Genomic DNA, 25,199 nt, shown 5'->3' on the forward strand with positions numbered 1-25,199 from the left:
ACGTAGAAGGGAAACCCCTGCTAAATCACCACAGGATTACCGATGCGATTCCCAAACTGTGGTCCACTGACATTCTCAGGGGCGTACACTGACATTCTCAGGGGCGTACAAGTTCTCTGTAAGACATTTTAAAATTTTTGTCTTAAATTAGACAATAATATGTATGCAGACATATTCTAGATCTGTGTTATCCACAGGGCAATCACTAACCACAGCTATTTAAATCGAAATTAATTAAAACTAAAAATGCATTTCCTCAGTCACGCCAGCCACATATCCAGTGCTCACTGGCTGCGTGTGGAGAGTGTCTACTACCTTAGCCAGCAGAGGTACAGACATTTCCACCGTCCACAAGGCTCTTCTGCTGGACAGCAGTGCTCTGGAGAACAACTCACCCACAAGTGACTCCACACAGCTTCAGGGGCCATTTCTGAACTTACAAGCAATGGGTGTCAAACAACAGGACATTTGTGTGCCAGGTTCGTACTAAGCACTTTATACGGATTGTCTTACTTGTTCGTCACTGCAAACCCATGAAGGAGGCGCTATTTTCATCACCATTTTGCAGAAGAGAAACCCGAGGGCCAGAGAGGCTGAGTAACTTGCCCAATCTGACACAGCTATTAAGTGGCAGAGCTTGGATTTGTACCAAAACCAGCGTCCTTAACTGAGCATTTTCCTAGAAGCCTAGTAAGAAAAGAATATAATCGGCAAATGATGCACCCACTCCACCAGCCACTAGAAGGCGCTGCACGAGGATGACTGAGTACAGAGGTGGGAGAACTAAGGCACCACTCGGCAGGGGGCTACAGAGTCACGCTGTTGTTATTGTTGTCAGATGCCGTGAAGTCGGTTCTGACTCACAGCGACCCTACGTACAACAGAAGGAAACACTGCCCGGTCCTGCGCCATCCTCACAGTCATTGTTAGTTTGAGCCCGTTGTTGCAGCCACTGTGTCAATGCATCTCGTTGAGGGTCTTCCTCTTTCTCGCTGACCCTCTACTTCACCAACCATGATGTCCTTCTCCAGGGACTGGTCCCTCCTGATAACACGTCCAAAGTCCGTGAGACAAAGTCTTGCCAGCCTCGCTTCTAAGGAGCATTCTGGCTATACTTCTTCCAAGACAGATTTGTTCCTTCTTCTGGGAGTCGGTGGTATATTCAATATTCTTTGCCAACACCATAATTCAAAGGCATCAATTCTTCTTCTGTCCTCCCTATTCACTGTCCAGCTTTCGCATGCGTATGAGACAAATGAAATACCATGGCTTGGGTCAGGCGCACCTTAGTTTTCAAGGAGACATCTTTGCTTCAGTCTTTATGCACCAGATTTGCCCAATGTAATACAACATAACGAAAGCAAAAAGGCATAATGAAGGTACAAGACACCCACACCCATGTGGTCAGACCACTGCATGTTGTGAGAGGCAATTTCGTTTTGGCAAAACATCTTCTGTCACGTTAAAATTAATGTTAACTATAGTTGTGTTGGTTTACTGTTTACCTCCAATTCGTAGATTTGTTGTCACGTCACAGTCATACCAAAGTCGCAAGCCATAGGTGTTTTTACTTAGTGTTATGTTCACATAAAAAAACAAAAACCAAACCAGTTGCTGTAGAGTCGATTCTGACTCACGGCAACCCTATGAGTGCAGAGTAGAACTGCGCTCCATAGGGTTTCCAAAGCTGGGACCTTTTGGAGGCGGGATCACCAGGCCTGTCTTCCCAGGCATCTCTGGGTGGGTTTGAACCACTAACCTTCTGGTTAGTAGCTGAGCGCTTAGCCGTCTGTGCTACCCAGAGACTCTATGTTCACACAGCTACACAAAATTATAATAAAAATAATTTAACTCATCCCTAGAGACATAATAATTTTGTTACTTTCAAGCTCATCCATACATTATCGCAGTTTGAGAATAGTGGACTGATGACCAACGATTCTTGAAGCTTCAGCAAGCAGCTAAGAGCTTAAGGACCCAAATATAGGATGAGATTCTCTTAATACGGTTTACTTGTTCAACATATAGACAGTCTGTAATATGTAATAATTATAATATTATAATTATAATAATATATAATTATAGTATAACGATAATATAATAATATGTAATAATTATATATATAAGAGAACTAAATTGGTATGTGTACTTATAGTAAATTCCTGATACATCACAAACTATGTTATTAATCTTCACCTACAGGGATAGTGGTTATGTTCATAAAGCTTCAAAATGGTGACCGTCTCTAGGAAGCTTAGATGTTGTACTTCTCACTACTCTACAGGACAATAACACAGGGTGTGCTAACGAGCAATTTGTGAAACTTAAAATGTCATTATTAGCAAAAAGCTCTTTCACCAGGTACTCCCTCAGCCACTCCTTCGGGACACTATCAAAGAAGCACCTAATTCAAATAATTCATTCACACACAGCGACAGCCTAAGACGTCAGCTGACGAATGACTCACACCCCGCCCGCCCCACCCCTCCGCAAAGAAAGACAGGCAAAAACAACCTTCGATTTCTTAGAAAAAACCTTAACAGAAAAGGAGAAACTAACCCTTTCGTTCAGAAATCAATTAAACCTCTATTTCAGGTGTTAGGTAACGTCACTAGAAAGGATGGACTGTGTCTTGCTGTTCACTGTTTTTTAAATGTACTTATTCCAGTGAAAGACCTTATTTATAAGTAAATTTAAAATGGCATATGAGGAAGACAACACAAATACATTTAAAGTCTGCCCTTACTTTTAAGCAGCTTTTAAAAACCCTGCTTTTGTTAGAAGCTATTTTAATGCAATGCTTTCTGTACGTTCACTTTTTAAGTATGTTTTAATCCTTAAAGTAAAATTTTCAGTGATTCAAGGCGGAAGTACGATGTTGTATCAAAACCTCTTATTTTTGAGAGTTGTGAAGAGACTGGAACACTTATACACTGTTGGTGGGAATGTAAAATGGTACAACCACTTTGGAAATCGATTTGGTGCATCCTTAAAAAGCTAGAAATAGAAGTACCAGATGATCCAGCAATCTCGCTCCTTGGAATATATCCTACAGAAATAAAAGCCGTCACGCAAACAGATACATGCACACCCATATTCACTGCAGCACTGTTCACAATAGCAAAAAGATGGAAACAACCTAGGTGTCCATCAACAGATGAATGGATAAACAAACTATGTATATTCACACAGTGGAATACTATGCAACGATAAACAACAACAATGAATCTGTGAAACATAACATGGAGGAATCTGGAAGGCATTATGCTGAGTGAATTCAGTCAGTCACAAAAGGACAAATATTGCATAAGACCACTATTATAAGAACTCAAGAAAAGGTTTAAACACAGAAGAAAACATTCTTTGATGGTTACGAGGGTGGGGAGGGAGGGAGAGATTATTCACCAACTAGACAGTAGATAAGAATTAAGGGAAGGGAAGGACAGCACACACTACAGGGGAAATCAGCACAACTGGACTAAACCAAAGCTAAGAATTTTCCTGAATACAATCAAACACTTTGAGGGACAGAGTAGCAGGGGAGGTCTGGGGTCCATGCCTTCAGGGGACATCTAGGTCAACTGGCATAACAAGGTTTTTTAAGAAAATGTTCTGCATCCTACTTTGGTGAGTGGTGTCTGGGGTCTTAAAACCTAGCAAGCGGCCATCTAAGATGCATCAATTGGTCCTAACCCACCTAGAGTAAAGGAGAATGAAGAATACCAAAGACACAAGGAAAGTATTAGCCCAAGAGACTCCATCAGCTTGAAACCGGAAGAACTAGATGGTGCCCGGCTACCACCAATGACCACCCTGACAAGGAACACAACAAAGAGTCCCTGATGGAGCAGGAGAAAAGTGGGGTACAGAATTCAAATTCTAGTAAAAAGACCAGACTTAATGGTCTGAGACTGGAGAAACCCCAGAAAACATGGTCCCTGCACTCTCTGTCAACCAAGAACTAAACCATTCCTGAGGCCAACTCTTCAGACAAAGATTAGACTGGACTATGGTACATAAAATGATATTCATGAAGAGTGTACTTCTTAGCTCAAGTAGATACATGAGACTAAATGGGCAGCTCCTGTCTGGAGGTGAGATGAGAAGGCAGAGAGGGTCAGGAGCTGGTTGAATGGACACAGGAAATCACGGGTGGAAAGGAGGAGTGTGCTGTCACAGTATCGGGAGAGCAATTAGGGTCACATAGCAATGTATGTATAAATTTTTGTAGGAGAGACTAACTTGAATTGTGAACTTTCACTTAAAGTACAACAATAAAGAAATTTTTTTTTAAAAAAAACCTTTATTTCTAAAATCAGGAAAAGGGCAGGTACTTTTCTTATTTCTAGTGATCTAAGTTACATAATCTCCCAAATTAATATTATACATTGCAGTCTCTCATACTCTGACTTGGGCGCGCCTGGCCCAGCCCCACAGAAAACTGGGTGAGCAAGTCCGTTCCTGGGCTCTCTCACCAGGGAAAGGCGGGCGAGGAAATAGAATCACCACCTACAGCACCTTTGCACCCTGCTGGCCACTGCGGGCGTGGACAAGGGCGTGGCGCTCCAGTGTGCAACAAAAGCAAGTAGCCTCCCTTCCATGGGGAGGAGCCGCCCACAAAGCCGAGGGCGCGGAAGCCCTCCCCACTGTGCTTCCGCGGTTAATAAAAGAAGGTCCCCGCCTGAAGCGCCGAGTGCTGAGCCGGCAGGCGGGTGGGCTGGGCACGCAGCCGCAGGGCGGGAGCCGAGGCCGAGCCACGAGCCGAGCCCGGCCACGCAGCAGCTTCCGGAGCCCGGAGGAGCAGCGGGAACGCGCGAGCCGTCCGCGCCCGGCCAGCCGCCCAGTAGCCCGGCTCGCCTTATCTGCCCCGGCGCACGCTGCCCCGCTATCCGAGCATGGAGATCCCACCTACCCACTTCCCAGCCTCCAGGGCGGCCTCGGTGGCGGAGAACTGCATCAACTACCAGCAAGGGACTCCCCACAAGGTGTTCCTGCTGCAGACGGTCGAGCAAGCCAGCATGGAGGTGAGTGCGCCCCGGGCGCGGGCTCCGGGTGGGCCACGCCCTCTGCTCGCCGGCGGTCTCCGCTCGCCCCGTCTCCCCTCGCTCCCACCCCGCCGGCCTCTGTCTTGAGATAGGCGGCTGACTTCTGCTCTAGAGAAGCTTAGATTTCCACATTCCGACCTCAGGTGACAGCCCGGGGCTGTCTGTTTTCAGGTAAGCTACAGACACCAGCACTTTTGATGGGCAAGCACTCGGCTGGTCGGTGGTTTGAACCCACCCACCAGCTCCGCGGCAGAAAGACCTGGCGATCTGCTCCCTTAAAAAGATTACAGCCTTGGAAACCCTATGGGGCAGTTCTACTCTGTCCTATAGGGTCGCTATGAGTCGGAATCGACTCAACGGCAACCGGTTTGGTTTGTTTTTTTTTTTTTTTGTATTACAAGGAAATGGGAAAATAGAAGAAGGGAAGCATTTTCCCCTTTCCCCAAGTGAAATCCGTAAGAACCATTCAAAAGAATCTTAAAACTGTTGCTACATTTCTCATCTACTGCTCCAACTGGCACCACGAAAGGCTCCCATCCCTACTGCCTAGAATCTAAGACCAATCCGTATTAGTTCCTTTGACCACAATAAAAGGGGAAAGGAAGCAAGAGAAACTGACAACCAAGGGCAGAATGAACCACTGCGAGCTGAAGCTTTGTCTTAATCACCCAAACCCGATCAGCACGGACTGCCTGAAGTGCCAGGCGTCCTCTGGCTGAAGGGTTAAACGCCTAAAGCCTCAGTGAGCAGTAAACAGCTTTGTCCCCATTATACTGCCTTCGAAAGGATATGAGATTGTTCCTTATCTTACATCATTTTAACCCTTTTGTGCACCAGTTATTTTCTGCTTTGAATTTCTGGTCGATGGTGTGTTTTCATTAGTGAAGCAAGCTCAATCCCTGAGGGTGTCTGAATTTTTGGCAGGCAGTATGGATTTTTTTCTTGTCCCCTTTCACAAGCCTACCCTAAGCGTTTAGTGGTACATATGAAGTACCACTAATTATACCTCAGAGTCCCCACTGGAGTCTATTGGTACGTATGTGTAACAGAAATTTTCAGAATTTCTGTCTTTCCTACCAAAAACTCAGCCACCCCATACAACCCCCGTAAGAACAGCAACCTGTGGCACACACCTGTTTCTTTAGTTTCAAACAGTCACAAAGGCCTCTGCCTTGTGGCAGCACGCAGTCTCAGGGGTACAGCAGCTTCCCAATAAACCCCAGAGGCTGAAAAACCCTAGAGATACCTGTGAGCGCCAAAGGGTTAACCGTGAACAGGCTGTAAGAGCAGACAGGGAACAGGTATTATTTGAAACTGTGCTAGACACACTCGTTGCTGCTGAGTCATTCGGACTCATCGCGACCCCACAGAACAGAGCAGAACTGCCTCGTAGGGTTTCCAAGGAGCAGCTGCTGGATTCGAACTGCCGTTCTTTTGGTTAGCAGCTGAGCTCTTAACCACTGCGTCACCAGGGTTAGAGCTGACAGGGCATAAGTGTTACCTGAAACCATACCAGATAACACAACATAATTAGGTATAAACTGCCTTAAAATTATAAAGCCTAAAGTATCATTCTGCAGGTCACCTAATAAACCAGTAAAACCAATACTGACTCTTCATTAAGCCTCCCCACTGGGCAGCTACTGTGTTTCACAGTGGAGCTTAGCTTCCCTGAACACGGCTGGAAGGTACCCTGGGCTTCGTGGAAGAAATCCCTTCAGAGTGTGTCCTCAATCATCATCAGAATTAAAAGTTGTCTCAAAATCTCTTGTGTAGAGCATTTAGGACCAAACTGTGCCATATGCTCTTATGCTACCCCTTGGTTCTCCTCCAAAATAAACCCGGGAGAAAACCAAACGCACTGCCGTCGAGTCGATTCCGACTCACAGTGACCCTACGGGACAGAGTAAAACTGCCTCATAGGGTTTCCAAAGAGCAGGCTGGTGGATTCGAACTGCTGACCTTTTGGTTAGCAGGGGAGCTCTTAACCACTGCGCCACCAGGGCTAGAGGACCTGCTAAAGTAGATATTACATATGTGGTGATATGTCCTTTTCAAGGTCTAAGGCTTCAATCTTTTACCCACACCAGCCAGCCCCACAACCAGATGAAGATGGGTTCCTGTAACAGCACAAAGAACTGAATTATTGCTATAAAATTTTCTTTTCTCCACCACATTTTAATTTTAGGATATTCCAGGAAGAGGACATAAGTATCGCCTTAAATTTTCTGTGGAAGAAATTATCCAAAAAGTAAGTGAAACATCCTTTAGTAGTAAATAAAATCTGATTGTAAATATTCCAGATTATTTTAGCTGATCAAATCATAGGATTAGTGAAATACCTGTCTCTAATAAAATACTGTCCAAATGGGTAAGGCATACAAGGGTCAGTTTTTACTACCTTTGTGTCTTCCAAGATCCATGAATTATTTCTATTGCGCTATTTAGAAAACAGACTCTACACTTCAGTTCAATTACACTCCCTTTAAGAAGATGACATACTCACGGGGCAGTCTGAACTTATGCCCCATATGAACAAGTGAAGTAATTTACTCTTCAATCACGATCACTTTCATGTATCTGCATTTCTCCTTCTGCTTTTCATTGAGTATTTAAAAAAGCATGTGCTTTCAGATGTTCGTGAGCAACAGGATGGCCGACTGGTACCACTGTTCAGTAGTAGGGCTGGAAACATTTTTAAATTATGCATCTGTCAAATTATTAATGAGACAAATTTAAGAGGAAGGAACTGCAATTTGTACCATAACCTTGAAATTAAAAAAAAAGCTTGCCCTTTGTTGAGCATAATTCAGAAGACAGAGGGCTAACCTAAGGGGATTCGTTAAAAGGCCCTGGGGCTGTTAGGGCAGACACCTTCGCAAGGCGTAACTCCATGCTGCAGTCTTACACTCTGACATCGAGATGCGGACTGCTGTATCGGGGTTGAGAAGATTTCTGTACTGTTGGGAGCAGGAGTAAGACTAATGGAAAGGCTTAAAAAGTAACCAACATCTGGAGCAGGGAGATGTAAACAGACTAACGTGGTCTCGCAAATGGACACCCCGTTAATACTGAGATATAGTCAAAGTTATAAGGTGGATTTACAAGGTTGTGAGACTTTTTAAGTTTGTTTTTGAGGATACTCAAATGATCTCTGGAAATTTACTAGGTTGGCTCCAATCAGACACCTGGAAAAAGTCAGGTCTGAAGCAACATCAGGGGCCAGTGCTTTGAATCTTCTATCTCAAAGAACAATCATCTAGATTAAGGATCTTTGTAAAAATGTTTCAAACAGCAAATTACAGTGAACTGCACGGCTGAAGTACTCTACCCTCCAGTGGGACAAGATACTGCACCAGAAGTCAACTTTACGTTTGAAGGAGAAATTGGGAAGAACCCGGATGAAGAAGATAACGCCTTTTATCAAAGGCTCAAGGCCACGAAGGAACCACTAGTAGCGCAGAATATTCCAGGTATATACACACGACGTGAGAAAAGGTTTGGTTTTTTTTTTTCTCCAACTTTTAAGATCTCAACGATCTAAGCTCAGAATTGTTAGATATGATGTTGGAAAGACACTGCCTTTTGCAAAAATATTCATTAGCAATCCAACAACAAAAAAAAAAAGAGGCTTTGGGACTTTCTAGATTCATGCCTTAATTAAGTTTTTTTTCTGCACATACTTGAAGGAAACTAGGACATACTTAGAATTTAGATTTTTTTAAGGTTAATACTGAATATAAAAAATAATTATTTAACATCAATATGTATGCTTCCCTTACCAGATAGTTTTGGAAATGTACCTCCAGAAATGAAGCCAGTTCGACATTTAGCCTGGGTTGCCTGTGGTTATATAATATGGCAGAATTCTACTGAAAATACATGGTATAAAATGGTAAAAATTCAAACTGTCAAGCAAGTGGTAAGTAATTTCTATAAGATACACTACTAACAGGGTTAATATTTACTGAGAGTGTTATAATCGACATAGTGCCCCATTAGTCACCTTGTGTCTGAAATCGTGAACCTGGCATTTTAAAGAAGAGGTCAGCTACTGTCAGGCCCAGAGAAGGTGAATGGCTGTGGGAAGACGCCAAGGCAATGGCAGCTGGTCCAGAAGTCACCTGGTTTGGCTGAGATGCAACAAAAGGCCTCGTTTGCCTCAAACCTACCTTCCTAATCCCTGGCCGGGCTGGCTGGCATTCCCTGGGCACACAATGACCACACAGCAGAACGGTGGCAAGGCAAAGCCGAGGATGTCCATGCAACACTTTTGACTAATTAGTAGTCTGCAGACTGCACTGTCTAATGGCACAGTAGTAATACTACTTCTTAACTTTTCATGCTCGGCAAGTTAGATTTGACTAGGATGCTTCGCTCAGGCCCTCGCTAGAGGAAAAAGGCTTGGAGAGTTCGTTAGGAGCTGAGATAGGACGGAGACTCCTAGGTCCCCTTACATGCTTCTAATGATTGGCCCGCCTCTGATCGGCTCTACAAAGGTAACGAGGGCCACTTTGTACGGCAGTCACAAAAGAAGCTGGTTATTAGATACTAATTTAGATTGTATTTCTTGGGTTTTTGTTCCTTTTTGCCTTTTCTTGTAGTTTCAACAGAGTAAAGTCTTGAGTTACAAATCATGTGGCATTTGGTTTCTGTGCCCTGCTCAGTGCAGATCACTTCCTTTACAACCTGAGTTTTGTGTTCACTGCTGTGACTCTGCTTTACTCCTCAATGAAACGAGATCCCACGGTGACTCAGGGACGGGGGGCTGGCGTTTCCCCCAGCTATCAGTGTGAACAAAAATAGCAGCATCTCAATCTCTGTGAAGCTTGCTATGTCTCCAAAATAGTTCTACTACTCTTTCCTTAGCTTGCTGTATGCAGTTTTCTTTTTGTAACTCATTTAATCATCATTTACAACCTTATATCTTAGTCATTCCTAGCTTTGTATTTTCTTCAGTCTGATAGGATGACTACTCAGAACTGCTTCTCTTATACCTTTAAAGAGATAAGAATCAACTCTTTGATTCTCGCTTTGTTAAGAGGTAGAAAAGAAGGAAAACGAACATTCCAACTAGTATCTAATGGAAATCAAGAAAAATGGAGTGCAGGGAAACCACTCTCTGCCAGCTTCTTAACAGAAAAGGACCTCCCAGCTGACACGTTTCAGCCTGCTGGCCACACACTGCCAGTGCAGCGGGGCGCCTCTTCTCCACAGGCTTTGGCAACCAGAGTTGGTCCCTACAGGCCACGGGAGGGCGGGATGTCTGCTTAACGGCGCTCGGAGTGATGCCAGATACCTACCATAAATATTACCACAGCTTTCTGAGAAATGCCAGGGCCTTTTTCCTAATACATTTGCATATAACACTGTAACATTCCTGTAGGGGAGGGAAAAGTGGGGTGTTACTATTTAAGGGGTTCTAAGTTTCTGTTTTTGGGGCCCTGGTGACACCACGTTCAAGAGCTCGGCTGCTAACCAAAAGGTCAGCAGTCTGAATCGACCAGCCACCCCTTGGAAACTCTATGGGGCAGTTCTACTCTGTCTGGTCTGGGTTTGTTTTTTTTTTGCGGAGGGGAGGTGGGGGCTATAGGGGTACTGATACCTCAACTAACTGAGTAACTGGTCTAGGTAACAGAGGCCATAAAACCATAATCAAGATTTTCAACCCATGTTTTTACCAAAGTACGCCCATGACAGTGCTAGTAGTTTTATGAAAGAAAGTCCTGTAACCCTTGGCCAAACTGTAGTTTCAAGGCACTAATGGACATCCCAACAGAAGGATTTAACTGGTCTCCACTGGCTTCTGTCAGTGGGAAACAAATCACTGCTTCAGGCCATATATATTACAAATCTTTACCTGGTATTAAGACCCAACATGTAAGAAACCTTACTGATTTTTATATCATCTTAAAGGACATTCTTTGTTGATACATTCAAAGAAAAGATTATTTCTCCTTATAAGGAGAGAAAAGTATACTGTAAAACAGTACTTTATCTGACTCTGGGGCTACATTTATAATCACTGTTGACCAGAAGAGCCCCAGGAGCTTGGACTGCCCCTCGGAGTCTAGGATTGTTTCAACATATTGATTACAAACCTTAAAAAGCCTTGTGTAAGCACAGCAAAGCTCTGATAATCCTGGTTTTAAACTATGCAGGTGCGGTATTTCTGTGTACCTGATGTATAAATACTTTTTACTTCCAAAGCAATAAGCAATACGGATAAGGCTTTAATTTAATTACATTATCAGATAACCACATTTACCACCTCTTACTATTTTCAGTTTTCTGAAGACAGTTTCTATCATAAAATGTGTTTCCTTTAACACTTATTTCAGTAGTTTGTCCCTCGTGCGCTGCTGTTCTGAACAGTGGGAACACCAGGAGTTCTTAAATGGGAGACTACACCGCAGTGTTCCTAGGCAGCCACCCCAACAACTTAGAAACAGAAACCAAAGGGGAAAATACAATCTTCAAAGCAGCAAGTGAAACAGGGTGCTTTTAAGGTTAATTTGTGAGAATGCTTATTTAGTATAGGAGAGCAGTTTTCTCTCTCAGGCTAAATTAAAAGATGACATTTGATTTTTGTTTTTACCTAAATGGAAGTATTATAATCATCTACTAATGAAAGCGGATTTAAAAAATTAGAACGTCATTTTTGCCACTGACGTTACGTTTCAGACACCAGGTTTCTATTTTTGTCACAGCAAAGAAATGACGACTTTATTGAGTTCGACTACACCGTTCTACTCCATGACATCGCGTCTCAGGTAAAGTATCATCTGTCTTTACTTGATGCTGCTCTGAAAGCGAGGCAAGTTTACAGCCACAGGATGCTGTATTAACTCGACTTTAAATCACAGTTCGTGTCAATTCAGACAGGCACTAGGCGAAAGTATTTACACTTGTAGCAGTTTAACCTGTTTTGTGCTTCTCTTTATGAGGACTGTCTGCCTCTAGCAAAATACAAACCCAGCTGTATATTCGTAAATGTTTTCTGAATTTTATCACGGCGTTAGTTCTCTCTACTTGCAGGAGATCATTCCCTGGCAGATGCAAGTTCTCTGGCACCCACAATACGGTACCAAAGTAAAACATAACAGCCGTCTGCCGGAAGAGGCACAACTGGACTAAACCAAGACCCTAACGCCGGGACGGCGCGCACACATGCTGCTTAACGATGTCTACGCAAGTCTTCGTTTGTATCCAGTTTAAGGAGCTAACCTAATTCAATCCACAAGTGTCGCTCCATATCAGTGTCTCGATTACAATACTGAACTACAGAGATTCCATAATGAAAACAATCGCTGTGTAAAGACCCCTTAATAATAGTACAGTCCTATACATACTCCACAGTACAGCTTCCATCCCAGCCTCGTAATCTGTTTAATTACATTGCATACTCACGGGACAGGGGCCGTGATGGTCTCTCTGAAGGCAACCTTGGGCTTTCCCGTGACACACGGGCAGCCATATTCTCTTTCCATTCTCTAAAAAAGGGGGTGAAGAGGGAAATAGAGGAAGGTCAGCCAGTTTTCCCCACAAAGATACACAATAAAAGTTTAATTTTTATTGCCTTACTAAGGCAGAATTGGAGCCCTGGTGGTGTAGTGGTTAAGCATTTGGCTGTTAACCAAAGGGTCAGCAGTTCAAATCCACCAGCCGCTCCTTGCAAACCTTGTGGGGCAGTTCTACTCTGTCCTGTAGGGTTGCTATGAGTAGGAATCGCCTCGACAGCAATGGGTTTGGTTTTTTGTTAAGACAGAATTTGCTAATTCTTATATATGCTGAACTGACATGTACCAGGAGTTAAACAATCCTTTCTTCACAAGCAGGATAAATTAATGCTACAATTTTTTGATACATTTAAATTTAAAAAAACTGAAAAAAAAGAAAAGAAAAAATCCTAAGCATCTTCAATACCTTAGGAGCATTCATTTAAATAGATAAGCACACTATAAATCTTAACTCATTTAAGCATCTTATAAGGGTTAGACACATGATAAAATTAAACAATGCAAACTGCATTTACAGATTTTTATACAAACATTTTCTAATTTGGGCTGATTCATTTACACTTCCCTCCACTTAACCTGTCCACTGAAGCTTTACCACTGTTCCATTATTATTACATATTCACTGGGATAACGTGAATCTGCTGTCAGAGCTTTTTTTTACTGTCTCAACTTCAAAGATACGATCATAACAGTCTTTTTTAATAAGTCATACGCCTTTATGTTTTTATTCAGATTCATACGCCAAGAAAGTATAGGCCCCATCCACTCTCTACATTATAACGCTTTTTGGGTGCTGGCATGAGAGGGGGCAACAGGCAAGAAGCAGCCTGGAGAGCGGGGGATGGGGGCACCCCCCTCAGGAGAGTGGGGGATGTGGGCACCCCCCTCAGGAGAGCGGGGGATGGGGGCACCCCCCTCAGGAGAGCCGGGGATGGGGGCACCCCACCTCAGGAGAGCGGGGGATGGGGGCACCCCCCTCAGGAGAGCGGGGGATGGGGGCACCCCCCCTCAGCAGGTCTCTCTGTAGGTTTCTCCCTGAGGCTGGGACTGGGGACAGACGGCTGGTCCTGCTGCACGTCTCCTAAGCCTTGATTCTACAAGTCCTCAATGTCTTACAGATAAAAAGAGGTTTAGAGATCAGAACTAATTTATAACACGTAGTGGAGAAGGCTGTATACCATAAACAAACCAGAGTGAGGCCGGGAAGAACCACCACTGGTCTGGGGTCCTAAAACAGAACTGATGCTGACTCTTAACAACACAGTAATAAATGATTCAATCTGGCTTCCTCGCTGGTGGTTACCTGTGCGTAGATTTCCAGGTGTAGTTCCCCCATTCCAGACACAATTGTCTCTTTGCTCTCAGGGTCAAAGTGGACTCTAAACGTGGGATCTTCTCGTGTAAATCTGCCAATAGCTTTTGAAAATTTTTCTAGATCATTCTTTAAAAAAAAAGAAGAAAATCATAAACATTTTATTAAGCATGATAAGCAATTAAATTTTTTAAAGAACCTTACGGAGTTAAAGTGAAATAACCAGCAGGTAAAAAGTAAAAACAATCCACACCCGGTTCCTAGTTCATACCCTTCCGCTTCGTATGTGAACCTGGACACCACAGAGCCAAGAGAACAGGAAATATTTAGCTAATAACAACTTCTTTCCATGCCAGGATAGGCACCAGGGGATCAAGGCTGACCTCTACGCCCTTTTCCTATCACACTGACAAAAACTGCTCATTTGTGGTTGGAAATAAAGTGGAAAGTCGAATGTGAGTAACATTTTAGAAATCTTACACATAAACATAACCAAAGGGGGACTGGTGTGGTTACCAGGACTCGGCTGTAGATTCAAGCAGGATGGTTAAGACCAGCAGTAAGGCAAATGCCACGTCGAGACTTCTCCTTGGCAAGACCATCTGCCTGGAGGTGACAGGATGCATCTGCATAATACTTAATGCAGCTCCAGATGTGGCCCTCCAAAGCAGAGGCTGTCAGGGGTGGAGCTGTGTTCCCCCAAAAGATACGCTGAAGCCCTAACACTCGGGACCTGTGAATGTGACCTTGTTTGGAAACGGGCTTCGCCGATGTAATCAGTTAACACGAGGTGATAAGGGAGTAGGGTGGGCCCTAATCCAATATGACCGGTGTTCTTATAAAAAGAGACACATGAACAGAAAGGCAAGAGCCGTTTGAAGACAGAGGCGGAGACTGGAGTGATGCTGTCACACACCAGGAACACCTGGCACTCCCCGAAGCCGGGCGGGACAAGGAAGGATCTTCCCCTAGAGCATCCAACACCCTGAATTTGGACTACTAGCCTCCAGCATTGTGAGACAATAAATTTCTGCTGTTTTAAGCCACCTAGTTGCAGCAATTTGTTACAACAGCCTTAACAAACCAATGCCGGACACATTTAATGTTTTTAATGTATAAATAACCCCAAGATAACAAAACACGTTCAGGATACTGATGCATTTGACTCCCCTCCGTCACTGTGAACTACCAACAGCTAATGTACCACACAAACTCTAGATTTAGGAATGACTAATAACTAACTTCTAATCCTGCGTATTTCTGAGGGGAAAAAGCTAGCAATTTAGGAGAGCACTCGGACAGTTGCACTCCGGCATCTTACTGAGGTGAGTGTGAGGCTCACCTCCCTCAGATCTGAGAAGACGGAGTGATGTAAGATTTCTTGCCATCTTAACATTTCTACTCTATAAAAAGGAAAGGTCTGGAAAATCTCAAGATTCTTCAAAATTGATTACGTAGTAGCTGTTAGTAATGAATCCCAGATGACAATAAATCAGAATGCGTTTTGAAATGATAGTTCCCAGATGACAAATGGTCATAAAGTGTTCACGCAATGTACCTAGGAACCAATTTCAATACATCACGTTAGCACAACTGGTATGAATGTCAACACAACTTAAGAACTAAACAATTATGGTTCAACAATAGGACTAATGCAAATGGCAAGTAATGTGAAGCAGAACCTATTCGAGGCCGTTCGGCTTTGTAAAAAGCTCATGACATCACACCCAATTACAAAATAATTATATCTTACAGTGAGAACAACAGCTTTGTTTACAGGCTTTCCACTTTATAATCAGACATTTACTTCATAATCGAGAGCTGCATCACGACCCGTGAGGCAATTAGTCCATGCAACATTCTACCACACTTCACACTGGGGCTTTACGGTAACTTGGGACAAACGTCCTGCTTCCTTTCTATCCCGTTATGATCTGAATCTAGAAGTTACAGGTACCACTCTGATACAGTAAAGAAGTAAAAAGCACAGCCTGGTGAATATTTTAATGCCATTAATTTCTTCAAATACACTGAGGAGTTATTAGTAGGTACAGACGGGTATATTTAAAACGGTGGCCTCCGTACCAACTGAGGAAACGGAGAACTAAGATAGCTGGGTATCAGAAGGTACCACGTGCATCGTGGAGGCAGAGGACAAACAGCCCAGGTATTTCCTGTGATGTACGGAGCTACAGATCAAACTCCTACCTTGTTAGAAGGCTTCATTGCTATTGAAATGACAGGATCAGGAACATGAATTGACTCCTAAAATATTTTTTAAAAGAAGAGAGAAGAATTCAAATACAATACTGTATGGGTCAGGGATGGATTATTTTTGGTGTGCTACTGTAAACAGAACAAAGGACAAACACAAGCCAACGTCTTTAGGCTGGATAGTATCTTGGTCTGTTTTGCATTAAATACACAGGGGTCTACTTATATGATTCTCCTCTCCCCGCCCCCCCACAAAAAAGCCCAAAATAATTTACCTATTTGTTCACTTTTTAAGGCCTTTAAGTTTATTGATACTGTCAGTTTAACAGAATCACTATAATGAATCCAGACGCTAAGACATGCAGTTCTTATTGGCTAAAGGTTCCATGAGCTGCCGCAATCATGTGAGAAGTTGCTTCATTTAATCAGAATATACCATGATCACCGACGAGGTAAACAGAGAAAGGGCACTAGATTCTTTATACACGTGCCACCTCAGTTAACCATCACAGCGCTGAGAGGCAGGTACTATCCTCCCCATTTTACAAAGAAGATACACTAGCTCGGCCAAGGGCCAGCAGTCAGCATTGGGCCGAGGTGAGACCAACCTGGGACTATTTGCTTCAAAGCCTGAGCGCTTCCCACAACTTCCAGGGCCTTCACACTGCCAATGCCCAGCATTCAGAGATGGCCTAATCAATGACACTTACAAAAACATTTTCCTTACCAAGATCCCTAACATAAATGGTGTCGATTTCTTTATGGGTTTTTTTGTACTGTCTTAAATGGACACGGAAAACCACAGATATTAAGAGATTATTTTATACAAAAAAACTAATTACAAAATTATGAATTCATCATCTGTTAGGGTTGGACCAGCTCTTATGCAAAAGCCCATTACAAATTCCTCCACCAGAAATGACCTCTCCCCCATGTGCTCACACCCTCTTTTCTGAACTCACCAGAGGGGCCACCCTCAGAACAAATGATCGTACTGCAGGGCTTTATTCTCCTAGAGGAGAAACTCAAAAGGGAAGTGGGTGAAGGGGATTCAAAGGCAGGAACTTCTTAAGCATGCTCCTCTCTCGGGATCCTTCAATGATGAAAAAGGGGCCTCTGATTTCCAGAGCGGAAAGAAAGGCCTGGCCATTTACTTCTGAAGATCACAGCTATTGAAAACCCTGTGGAGCACAGGTCTACTCAGAAGCACGTGAGTTGGAGATGACTTGATGGCAACTGGTTTGATTTGTTCTGGTTTTCCAGAGGGCAGGCAGTATGCAGTAAGTCAGACTGCCCAGCTGCATCTTGCCTTCTGAGCGTGATTAGGTTCTGTTATGCCCAAGTGTAGCCTAAACTTTACAGCCTGGTCTTACAGTTTTCTAGGAGTTGAGGGGAGGGCCCACTCTGACTGCTGAGGTAAGAAGGAGGCAGTACTCCTTCAGGACAAGCCTGGAGGTGGGGCAGCAATCTGAGACACCACAGTGGGGAGGCGGATCACGGGGTGGAGGAGTCAGGGATACATGGCCCAGAGTATCTCGGGAAGATCTCCCTCACACTAAACCTTGGAGGACTGTGGAATATTTTTCTAGGAAAAATCAGGCAAGTTAGTGTACACTCAAAGAGCCCCAGCTGGTCTGTATCTGATGTCTGTGGCACTCAATAAAAACTTCTGTGGTGGTTTTCTGAAAGTACTAAATGCACCACAAACAAAACCCAGACTTGAAGTTCAGATGGCGAACAGCTCTGAAAGCAAACGACTCACCATGGAAAGGCCGCTGGTGTCTCTGTTTGTAAACGTGTCCCCACTAGCGCAGTCGATGCCAAACAGCGCACAGATGTCTCCGGCGTACACTTCTTCAACATCCTGAAGAAAGGAAGAGCCCAAGAAACAAACTCGCAGGGGATACAAGTGAAGACACGGCAGCGGAATGTAACTACACAGTACACACATTTTACACAAGCAAACACGCAAGATCTCGCACGGTGAGTTCCACGAGAAGAACGAATTAAACAGAATCAACACACCAACCATCACCCGCGCCGAGACGTGTCTAAGAGGGTCCGTATTTAAACCACGCCTCAGGAGACAAGATTTTACTTTAAGTGAGGAACTCAGAGGATCTGTAATACAGACAAAACAGAGTCTCACGGTTCTTTCTGTGGATTAAAAAGCATGCACTATTTGTTACTACAGTCAGGAGCATGAGATGTGTATGACAGAGACATCCAAGGGAAAAATGCAAAGGAAGTTTTCAGAACAAAGGCAGGAGAACGGAGCTCGTTGTCCTTAGAATAATCTTCATTCTCCACAGATGCAAGCAGGCAAGGAAACACAGGAAACCCAAGAACAAAGCACTGCTGCCTCCAGGCGTCCTCGATGTTGTTCTTTAACACTGACGTTCATTCATCACAGCTGGGGCCGACAGCGGGCGGGGGTGCGTGTGCGCTCGCGTGTGTGCGTGTGCGCGTGCATGTGCGCGCCTTTAACGGCTGCACAGCTGTACATACCGAGCTTCTGGCTCATGAAACAGGTGACAATCACTACTCCCTCTACTCTGCCCCCTGCTGCCTATCCCACAAAACAGCAACGCTTACTGTCCGATTTTGAAAAACTTATTATTTATCTCCCAGGAGAGACAACAGCCACCAAAAATTTCTGAGTAAGATTTTGCTTAGACTGATACATTGCTCCTGGATACAGACCTGAATTAGGAAAGGTCGGAGTGGGGCAAGCACACTCCGTGTTCTACAAGGCCTAACCTGAAGGACCACGGGAGGTTAGGGCCGATTTATGGCTGATTCAAAATTTCAAGCCATAAGCCAAAATTTATCTCCCAGACCAGACCTGGAGGAGTTTTAAATCTCTAAATGGACTCTGGCACTAACGTAGCCTCTGGGGGTTCTACAAGGGGAATAAGAGCTCCAGGGATAAACAGAGCTTTCAGGCCTGCTGTATTTCAGATCGACTGAAAGTAGATTCACTACACAAGGTGGGAAATTATGTGTGAATTTATTACTCTCACTCACCTTTGAGAACCACGATTCCACTGTCCTAAACATCTACCACACTCTTTGTGATGACAGCTCTTGAGGAAAGTGCCAAATCTTGCGTTCTGAGTCTTCGGGGGTGCTCCTTCTCCCCAACCTTGGCACTTGAGGAAATCTAGCCAACTCACAAGCAGTGGACTAAAATACGCTCTTAACATCTGCTAATTTAGCCTATACTACAACGTAGATGGGAGCTGCTTCAGTGAGGAGAAACAGCAGCTAGGAGAACACGCAAGGTCAACTAGAAGGCATTTTCTAGTGGGGCTCAGACAGCCAGAAGGTAGGACTGTTTCAGTCTCAGGACGGGGCCCTGTACCTGCCTCCATCATGTCGGCGTGCATGCGAACCAGCCGCTGCACCCGCACCTTCTTTCTCGTCCTTGTGTTGTAGATGGCGTCACCTTTCCTCAACTCTCCCTGGTAATTCCGAACGTAAGTCAACTGCCCGAATCGACCTGCCTGCAAGTCAAGATTGGGCAATGGTGGGAAGAATAAAACACAAGAGTCAAAATGAGCAGGAAAACTTCGTAACTATCTCCAAATATCCCTCCCAATTTTAGCAGTCCACCTTATACATGTGTTTAATTCATAAACTACTTTTAGTACCAGTTGGGAATATCGGCGAGATAAATTAAAGATGTCGACTCTATCTTTTTGGTATCACAATCCAAGATACTCCTGCTGCCTCTGAAATAAAAGCTCTTAGAAAAATTTTTAAGAATTATTTATACAGTAACGATCTATGTTTTTACTTTCAGATATTACTTCATAAGTTCAATTTAATACAACAAGACATAAAACAAAAATTAGGTATAATTATTGGAATCCACACCCACTGCTGATGAGTCGATTCTAACTCATAGTGACCCTACAGGACAGAGTAGAACTGCCCCATAGGGTTTCCAGGGAGCGGTTTGTGGATTCAAACTGCTGACCTTTTGATTAGCAGCTGAGCTCTTAACCACTGCATCACCAGGGCTCCAATTGTTGGAAAGACAAGAAAAATATTGTTTGAAAAATGGTAAGACTGTACTATAAATTAAAAACAATCTTTGGTAACTGCTTGGAAAACTAAGTAAGAGTTCTAAAAAGTGATTCAATATAAAATGAGTAATCAAGGATCAATCTTCCTAAATCCCAATGCTAGCCAATTAGATATATTTTTTTAAAGATGCCAATTCTTCTCATATTAATTTACAGGTTTAACATAACAGCAATCAAAATCCCAACAGGAATTTTTAACACTAGTGACTTTAAAATTCATTTAGAAGAGTAAATAGATAAAAATAGAAATTACTGAAAAACTACGGTAATGAAAGAAGCCAACCGAACTGATACAAAAACACTAAATGTTCCAAAATTTAAAAAGCACAGAACGAACACAAAATAGATTGAACGGCCCAGAGAGTACCTTATGAATATCTACAATGCAGAATACATTTGTCAATAAATAATAAAGGAGGTATCACAAACCAATGGAAAAGTATAGGACTGTCTAAAAACTAACAACTGGGCAACTGATTTTCTACTTGGAGGCAGAAGGAGTAAATTTAGATCCTACTTCACAGCATACCCTAACATAAATTCCAGTTGGGTTAATGATTAAAACAGAAAAACCCAACAGAAAAATTAGGAGAAACAAAAGTATTTACTAAGAATACAGAAAGAAGAGGATTTCTATTGCCAAAAATCAGAGAATGACTAAAGACAAAAACCAACATACTTGACTATAAAATTTTAAACTGCTGATTGTTTAAAAACTATTAGAGAAAGCCTGTGCAAACAAATAAGTAACACCCTTTGACAGAAAGAAATTAAAAAGCAAAAGAAATAAAGAGACAATTACGAAAGAAGAAACAACACATGGAACATGTTCTCTGTCATTAGGAATTAAGATGAAATATTACTTTTCATTTATTAAATCAGTAATTATTTTTAAATGATGATTCCCAATGCTGATAAACATTCATTGAAATAATCTAATATATTAACTCTGAGACTATGAAAGCGATTTGGTGATATAAACCATTAGATGTTAAAACATTCCATGCTTTTAACTCAGTAGTCACTACTCTGGGAATTTATCCTAAGAAAATATTCTCAAATACATATTTTTTAAAGTTTTAAGCATAAAAATTTTCACTGCATTGTTACTTATAATTTTTAACTTAAAAATCCTTTTTAATCATTATAAAGGTAATAAGAAGCATATTGTAAAAGAAATTTTTTAAAGGAGGAAAAAGACCAAAAAATACAATCCCGCCCCAGAAATAACCACTCTTAACACCTCCAACTTTTCCACCTTTCTTCACACTTAAAATATCAGGAACAAAAGCAATAACATCCAGTAGCAGTAAGCATACTCAGCACCCAAATCTTGGTGTTTAATACCATTCTCCAATAAAAGAAACCATAAAAAATCCTATTACCACTGAGTCAATTTTTCTCATAGCAACCCTACAGGACACAGTAGAACTGCCCCTAGGGTTTCCTAGGCTGTAAACTTTACAGAAGCAGACTGCCACATCTTTCTCCTATGGAGCGGATGGCAGACTCAAACAGCCGCCCTTCTGGTTAGCAGCTGAGCACTTAACCACTACGCCACCAGGGCTCCTTAAAGAAATGGCTGATTCTAGGGCTGGGGCAGGGAATAGACAGGTGAGTCCAGAGCATCCTGTTGGAATCACATCAAAGGGGCTCAGAAGCCAACTAAAAGAGCTGCTAATGGCCAAACCCGGCCAATCTGAGCAACAGAATAAGTAACATAATACTGGTCTAGAACCCAAAATATAAAATAAAGATCCATGAGTCCACACTCATATAAATAACTGAGTAAATACATAAATGAGGAAGAAAAGATAAATCTACCATACAGAAGAATTCTAAATACTTTATGTAGATATTATTCCCTCAAGGAGGTGGAGCATAACTCCTACCCCTGAAGTGTGGGCTGCACACAGTGACTTCGTTCCAAAGAGAACAGTACGACAAGGAGGAAAAAGTAACTTTACAGTGGGGACACCCGAGAAAGACAACCTCAGTCAGGCGTCAAGGTTCATATCAACAGCGGTAAGTCATGTTGACAGTCTGTACCCTTGATATGATACAACGAAAATGGCACGTCACCTCTGTGGTTTCCTCCCTGAAACACACACCCAGTCCAATTATGAGAAGGAGTCCCTGAGTGATGCAAATGGTTAACATGCTCAACTGCTAACCAAAAGGTTAGAGGTTCCAGTCCATGCAGAGGTGCCTCAGAAGAAAGGCCTGGTGATCTACGTCCAAAAAAATCAGTCACTGAAAACCCTATGGAGCACAGCTCTGCTCTGACACACATGGGGGTGCCACGAGCCAGAATCGACTCAACAGAAACTGGTGCTGGTAATCACAGGAAAACATCAAACTCCAACTGACCAGGACCCCTCAAAACTGTCACAACCTAGAGGACGCTAAGGAGACAGGAGGACTAAATATAATGTGGTACCCTGAATGAGATCCGGAGACAGAAAAAAAATCAGTGAAAACTAAGGAAACTCAAATCAAGTATGGACTTTATTAATTAATAATATATCAATACTGGTTCATTAGTATAACATATGTTAACAATAGAGGAAACTGGGTGTTAAAGAGTGTACAGAAACTCTCTATGCTATTTTTACAACTTTTCAGTAAATCTACAACAAAAAGTTTATTTAAAAAAAAAAATCACAAACATATTTCCACATCAAAAAGTTATCTCAGCAAAGGGCCTCAAATAGTCAAAATAATCTTGGAAAAGAACAAAGTAGGAGAACTCCTGATTTTGAAATCCTGATTTCAAACATACTACAAAGCTATTATAATCAAAACAGTGTGTACCAGTACGAGGAGAGACATATACACTAATGGAATAGAATTGAGAACCCAGAAATAAACTCATACATCTATGGCCAACTAATTTTTGACAAGGGTGCTAACTCCATTCAGTGGGGAAAGAAGAGTCTATTCAACATATGGTGCTGGGACAACTGAATTTCCACATGCTGAAGAATGAAGTTGAATCCCTATCTCACATCATATATGAAAATTACATCAAAATGAATCAACGACCTAAATATAAGAGCTAAACTACAGAAGAAAACATAGGAGTAAAACTCCACAACAGTGTACTTGGCAATGGATTCTTAGATATGACACCAAAAGCACAAGCAACAAAAGAAAAAACAGATAAACTGGACTTCACCAAATAAAAAAAAACTTCTGTGCATCAAAAGACATTATGAAGAAAGTGACATAAAATGGGAGAAAATATCTGGAAACCTTGTATTCGATTTTTAAAAAAGCCATTGCCATCAATTCCGACTCACAGCAACCCTGGAGGACAGAGCAGAACTGCCCCAGAGGGTTTCTGAGGTTGCTGTCTTCATGGAAGCAGACGGCCATATCTTTCTCCCACTGAGCCACCAGTGTGTCTGTACCGCCGACCTCTCAATTAGCAGCCGAGTGCCTAACGACTATACCACAAGGGCTCCTATCAATCTGATAAGGGCTTAATATCCAGAATATATAAAGAACTCCTACAACTCACAAGACAAACCACCTAACCAAAAAACGAGCAAAGGACTTGAATAGATATTTCTTTAAAGAAGATATACAAGGGCCAATGACCACACGAGAAAATGCTAAACATCATTAGTCATTGGAGAAATGCAAACCAATACCACAATGAGATACCAATTCACACCAAGTAGGATGGCTCTTACCAAAACAAAACAAAACTAACAAGTGTTGGTGTGAATGTGGAGAATTTGGAACCCTCATCCATTGTTGATGGGAAGGGAAAATGGTGCAGCCACTGTGGAGAACAGTTTGGCAGTGGCTCAGAAAGTTAAACCTAGAATTACCTATGACACGGCAATTCCACTCGTGGGCGTAGACCCAAAAGCACTGAAGGCATTTACTTGTACAGCAATGTTCACTGCAGCACTTTCTCCACAGCCCAAAGGTGGAAACAACCCAAAGGTTCATCAACAGATGAGTGGATAAACAAAATGTGGCATATACACATACAATGGATTATACTATTCAGCCATAAAGAAAAATGAAGTTCTGATACACGCTTACAACATAGATGAACCTTGAACTCCGGATGCCGAGTGACATCAGTCAGACATAAAAGGACAAGTACTGTGTGAGTCCACTTACATGAAATACCTAGAACAGGTAAGTGCATACTGACCAAAGTAGCATTTACTGGGGCAGTGGGAAGGTGGGAATGTGGAGGTATTGCTCTGTGGGTCCTGAGTTTGTTTGGGGCAACAGACAAGTTTTGTGAACAGACAGTGGCGACGGTCGCACGACATTATAGATGAATTAATGTCACTGAATTGTACACTTAAAACCGGATAAAAATGGCAAACGTACGTTATGTATCTTTCAACACAACAAAAAATATTTTTTAAAGTGATTTCAACATAGTTTTAAAAGTCTGAATAATATTCCACTGTAAGAATGTACCTCAATGTATTTAATCAAACTAATTCATGGGCGTTGTCAACTGTGTGTGAGATTTCACTTTTAGCAGCAGAGACGAGAAGAGCAAACTGAAGCTGGCCTTACATTAGTTCCTTAAGACACATTTCTAGAAGTGGACTTGAGGTTATTTATAATGGTGATACTTGGAAACAATGTAAATGTCCAACAATTAGGAAAATTTTAGGTGAATCATGACATATCTACTTGATGGAATATTATGATGTCAATGAAACTGGTTAGGCTATTTATAAAAACATGGACCGTATCTACTGTGATGTTACATGAAAACGGCAAGGCAAAACCACACATAGTATGATCTATATAAATATTACACGTGTACTATGATTTATGTAAATATTACACGCGTACTATGATTTATGTAAATATTACACGCGTACTATGATTTATATAAATATTACACGCGTACTATGATTTATATAAATATTACACGCGTACTATGATTTATGTAAATATTACACGTGTACTATGATTTATGTAAATATTACACGTGTACTATGACTTATGTAAATATCACACGTGTACTATG

The 25,199-nt window shown here is 42.4% G+C and overlaps 2 protein-coding genes across 4 annotated transcripts in view; one reads left to right on the forward strand and one right to left on the reverse strand.

Annotated features, from left to right (window-relative positions):
* GFM1 (G elongation factor mitochondrial 1) overlaps nt 1-25,199 on the reverse strand; it is a 53,926-nt gene that overhangs the window by 13,915 nt on the left and 14,812 nt on the right. For all 3 annotated transcript variants that reach the window (XR_002824548.1, XM_023733864.1, XM_023733863.1), the window contains 5 exons: nt 19,460-19,597; nt 17,854-17,955; nt 16,086-16,142; nt 13,869-14,006; nt 12,456-12,538 (listed from right to left, as the gene is read on the reverse strand). Coding sequence is in view for 2 of the 3 variants with exons in the window: in XM_023733864.1 (XP_023589632.1) it covers nt 12,456-12,538; nt 13,869-14,006; nt 16,086-16,142; nt 17,854-17,955; nt 19,460-19,597 (518 nt within the window). In the remaining variant the exon portion in view is untranslated. The remainder of the gene's footprint in view (nt 1-12,455; nt 12,539-13,868; nt 14,007-16,085; nt 16,143-17,853; nt 17,956-19,459; nt 19,598-25,199) is intronic.
* On the forward strand, nt 4,852-12,326 carry LXN (latexin). Its single transcript, XM_004379159.2, has 6 exons — nt 4,852-5,024; nt 7,234-7,296; nt 8,341-8,518; nt 8,831-8,967; nt 11,756-11,818; nt 12,084-12,326. Exons 1-6 carry the CDS (start codon nt 4,896-4,898, stop codon nt 12,180-12,182), a joined length of 669 nt encoding a protein of 222 aa, XP_004379216.1. The 5' UTR covers nt 4,852-4,895; the 3' UTR covers nt 12,183-12,326.

The sequence above is a fragment of the Trichechus manatus genome, unplaced genomic scaffold, assembly GCF_000243295.1.
Source record: "Trichechus manatus latirostris isolate Lorelei unplaced genomic scaffold, TriManLat1.0 scaffold00062, whole genome shotgun sequence".
Classification (NCBI taxonomy): domain Eukaryota; kingdom Metazoa; phylum Chordata; class Mammalia; order Sirenia; family Trichechidae; genus Trichechus; species Trichechus manatus.

What these genes read in the sequence shown, in the direction of transcription:
- LXN (XM_004379159.2), top strand. Translation starts at nt 4,896, where the DNA reads ATGGAGATCCCACCTACCCACTTCCCAGCCTCCAGGGCGGCCTCGGTG. An exon ending in AGTAGCGCAGAATATTCCAG is followed by an intron (nt 8,519 to 8,830) that starts GTATATACACAC and finishes TTCCCTTACCAG; the next exon opens with ATAGTTTTGGAAATGTACCT. An exon ending in TTCAAACTGTCAAGCAAGTG is followed by an intron (nt 8,968 to 11,755) that starts GTAAGTAATTTC and finishes TTTTTGTCACAG; the next exon opens with CAAAGAAATGACGACTTTAT.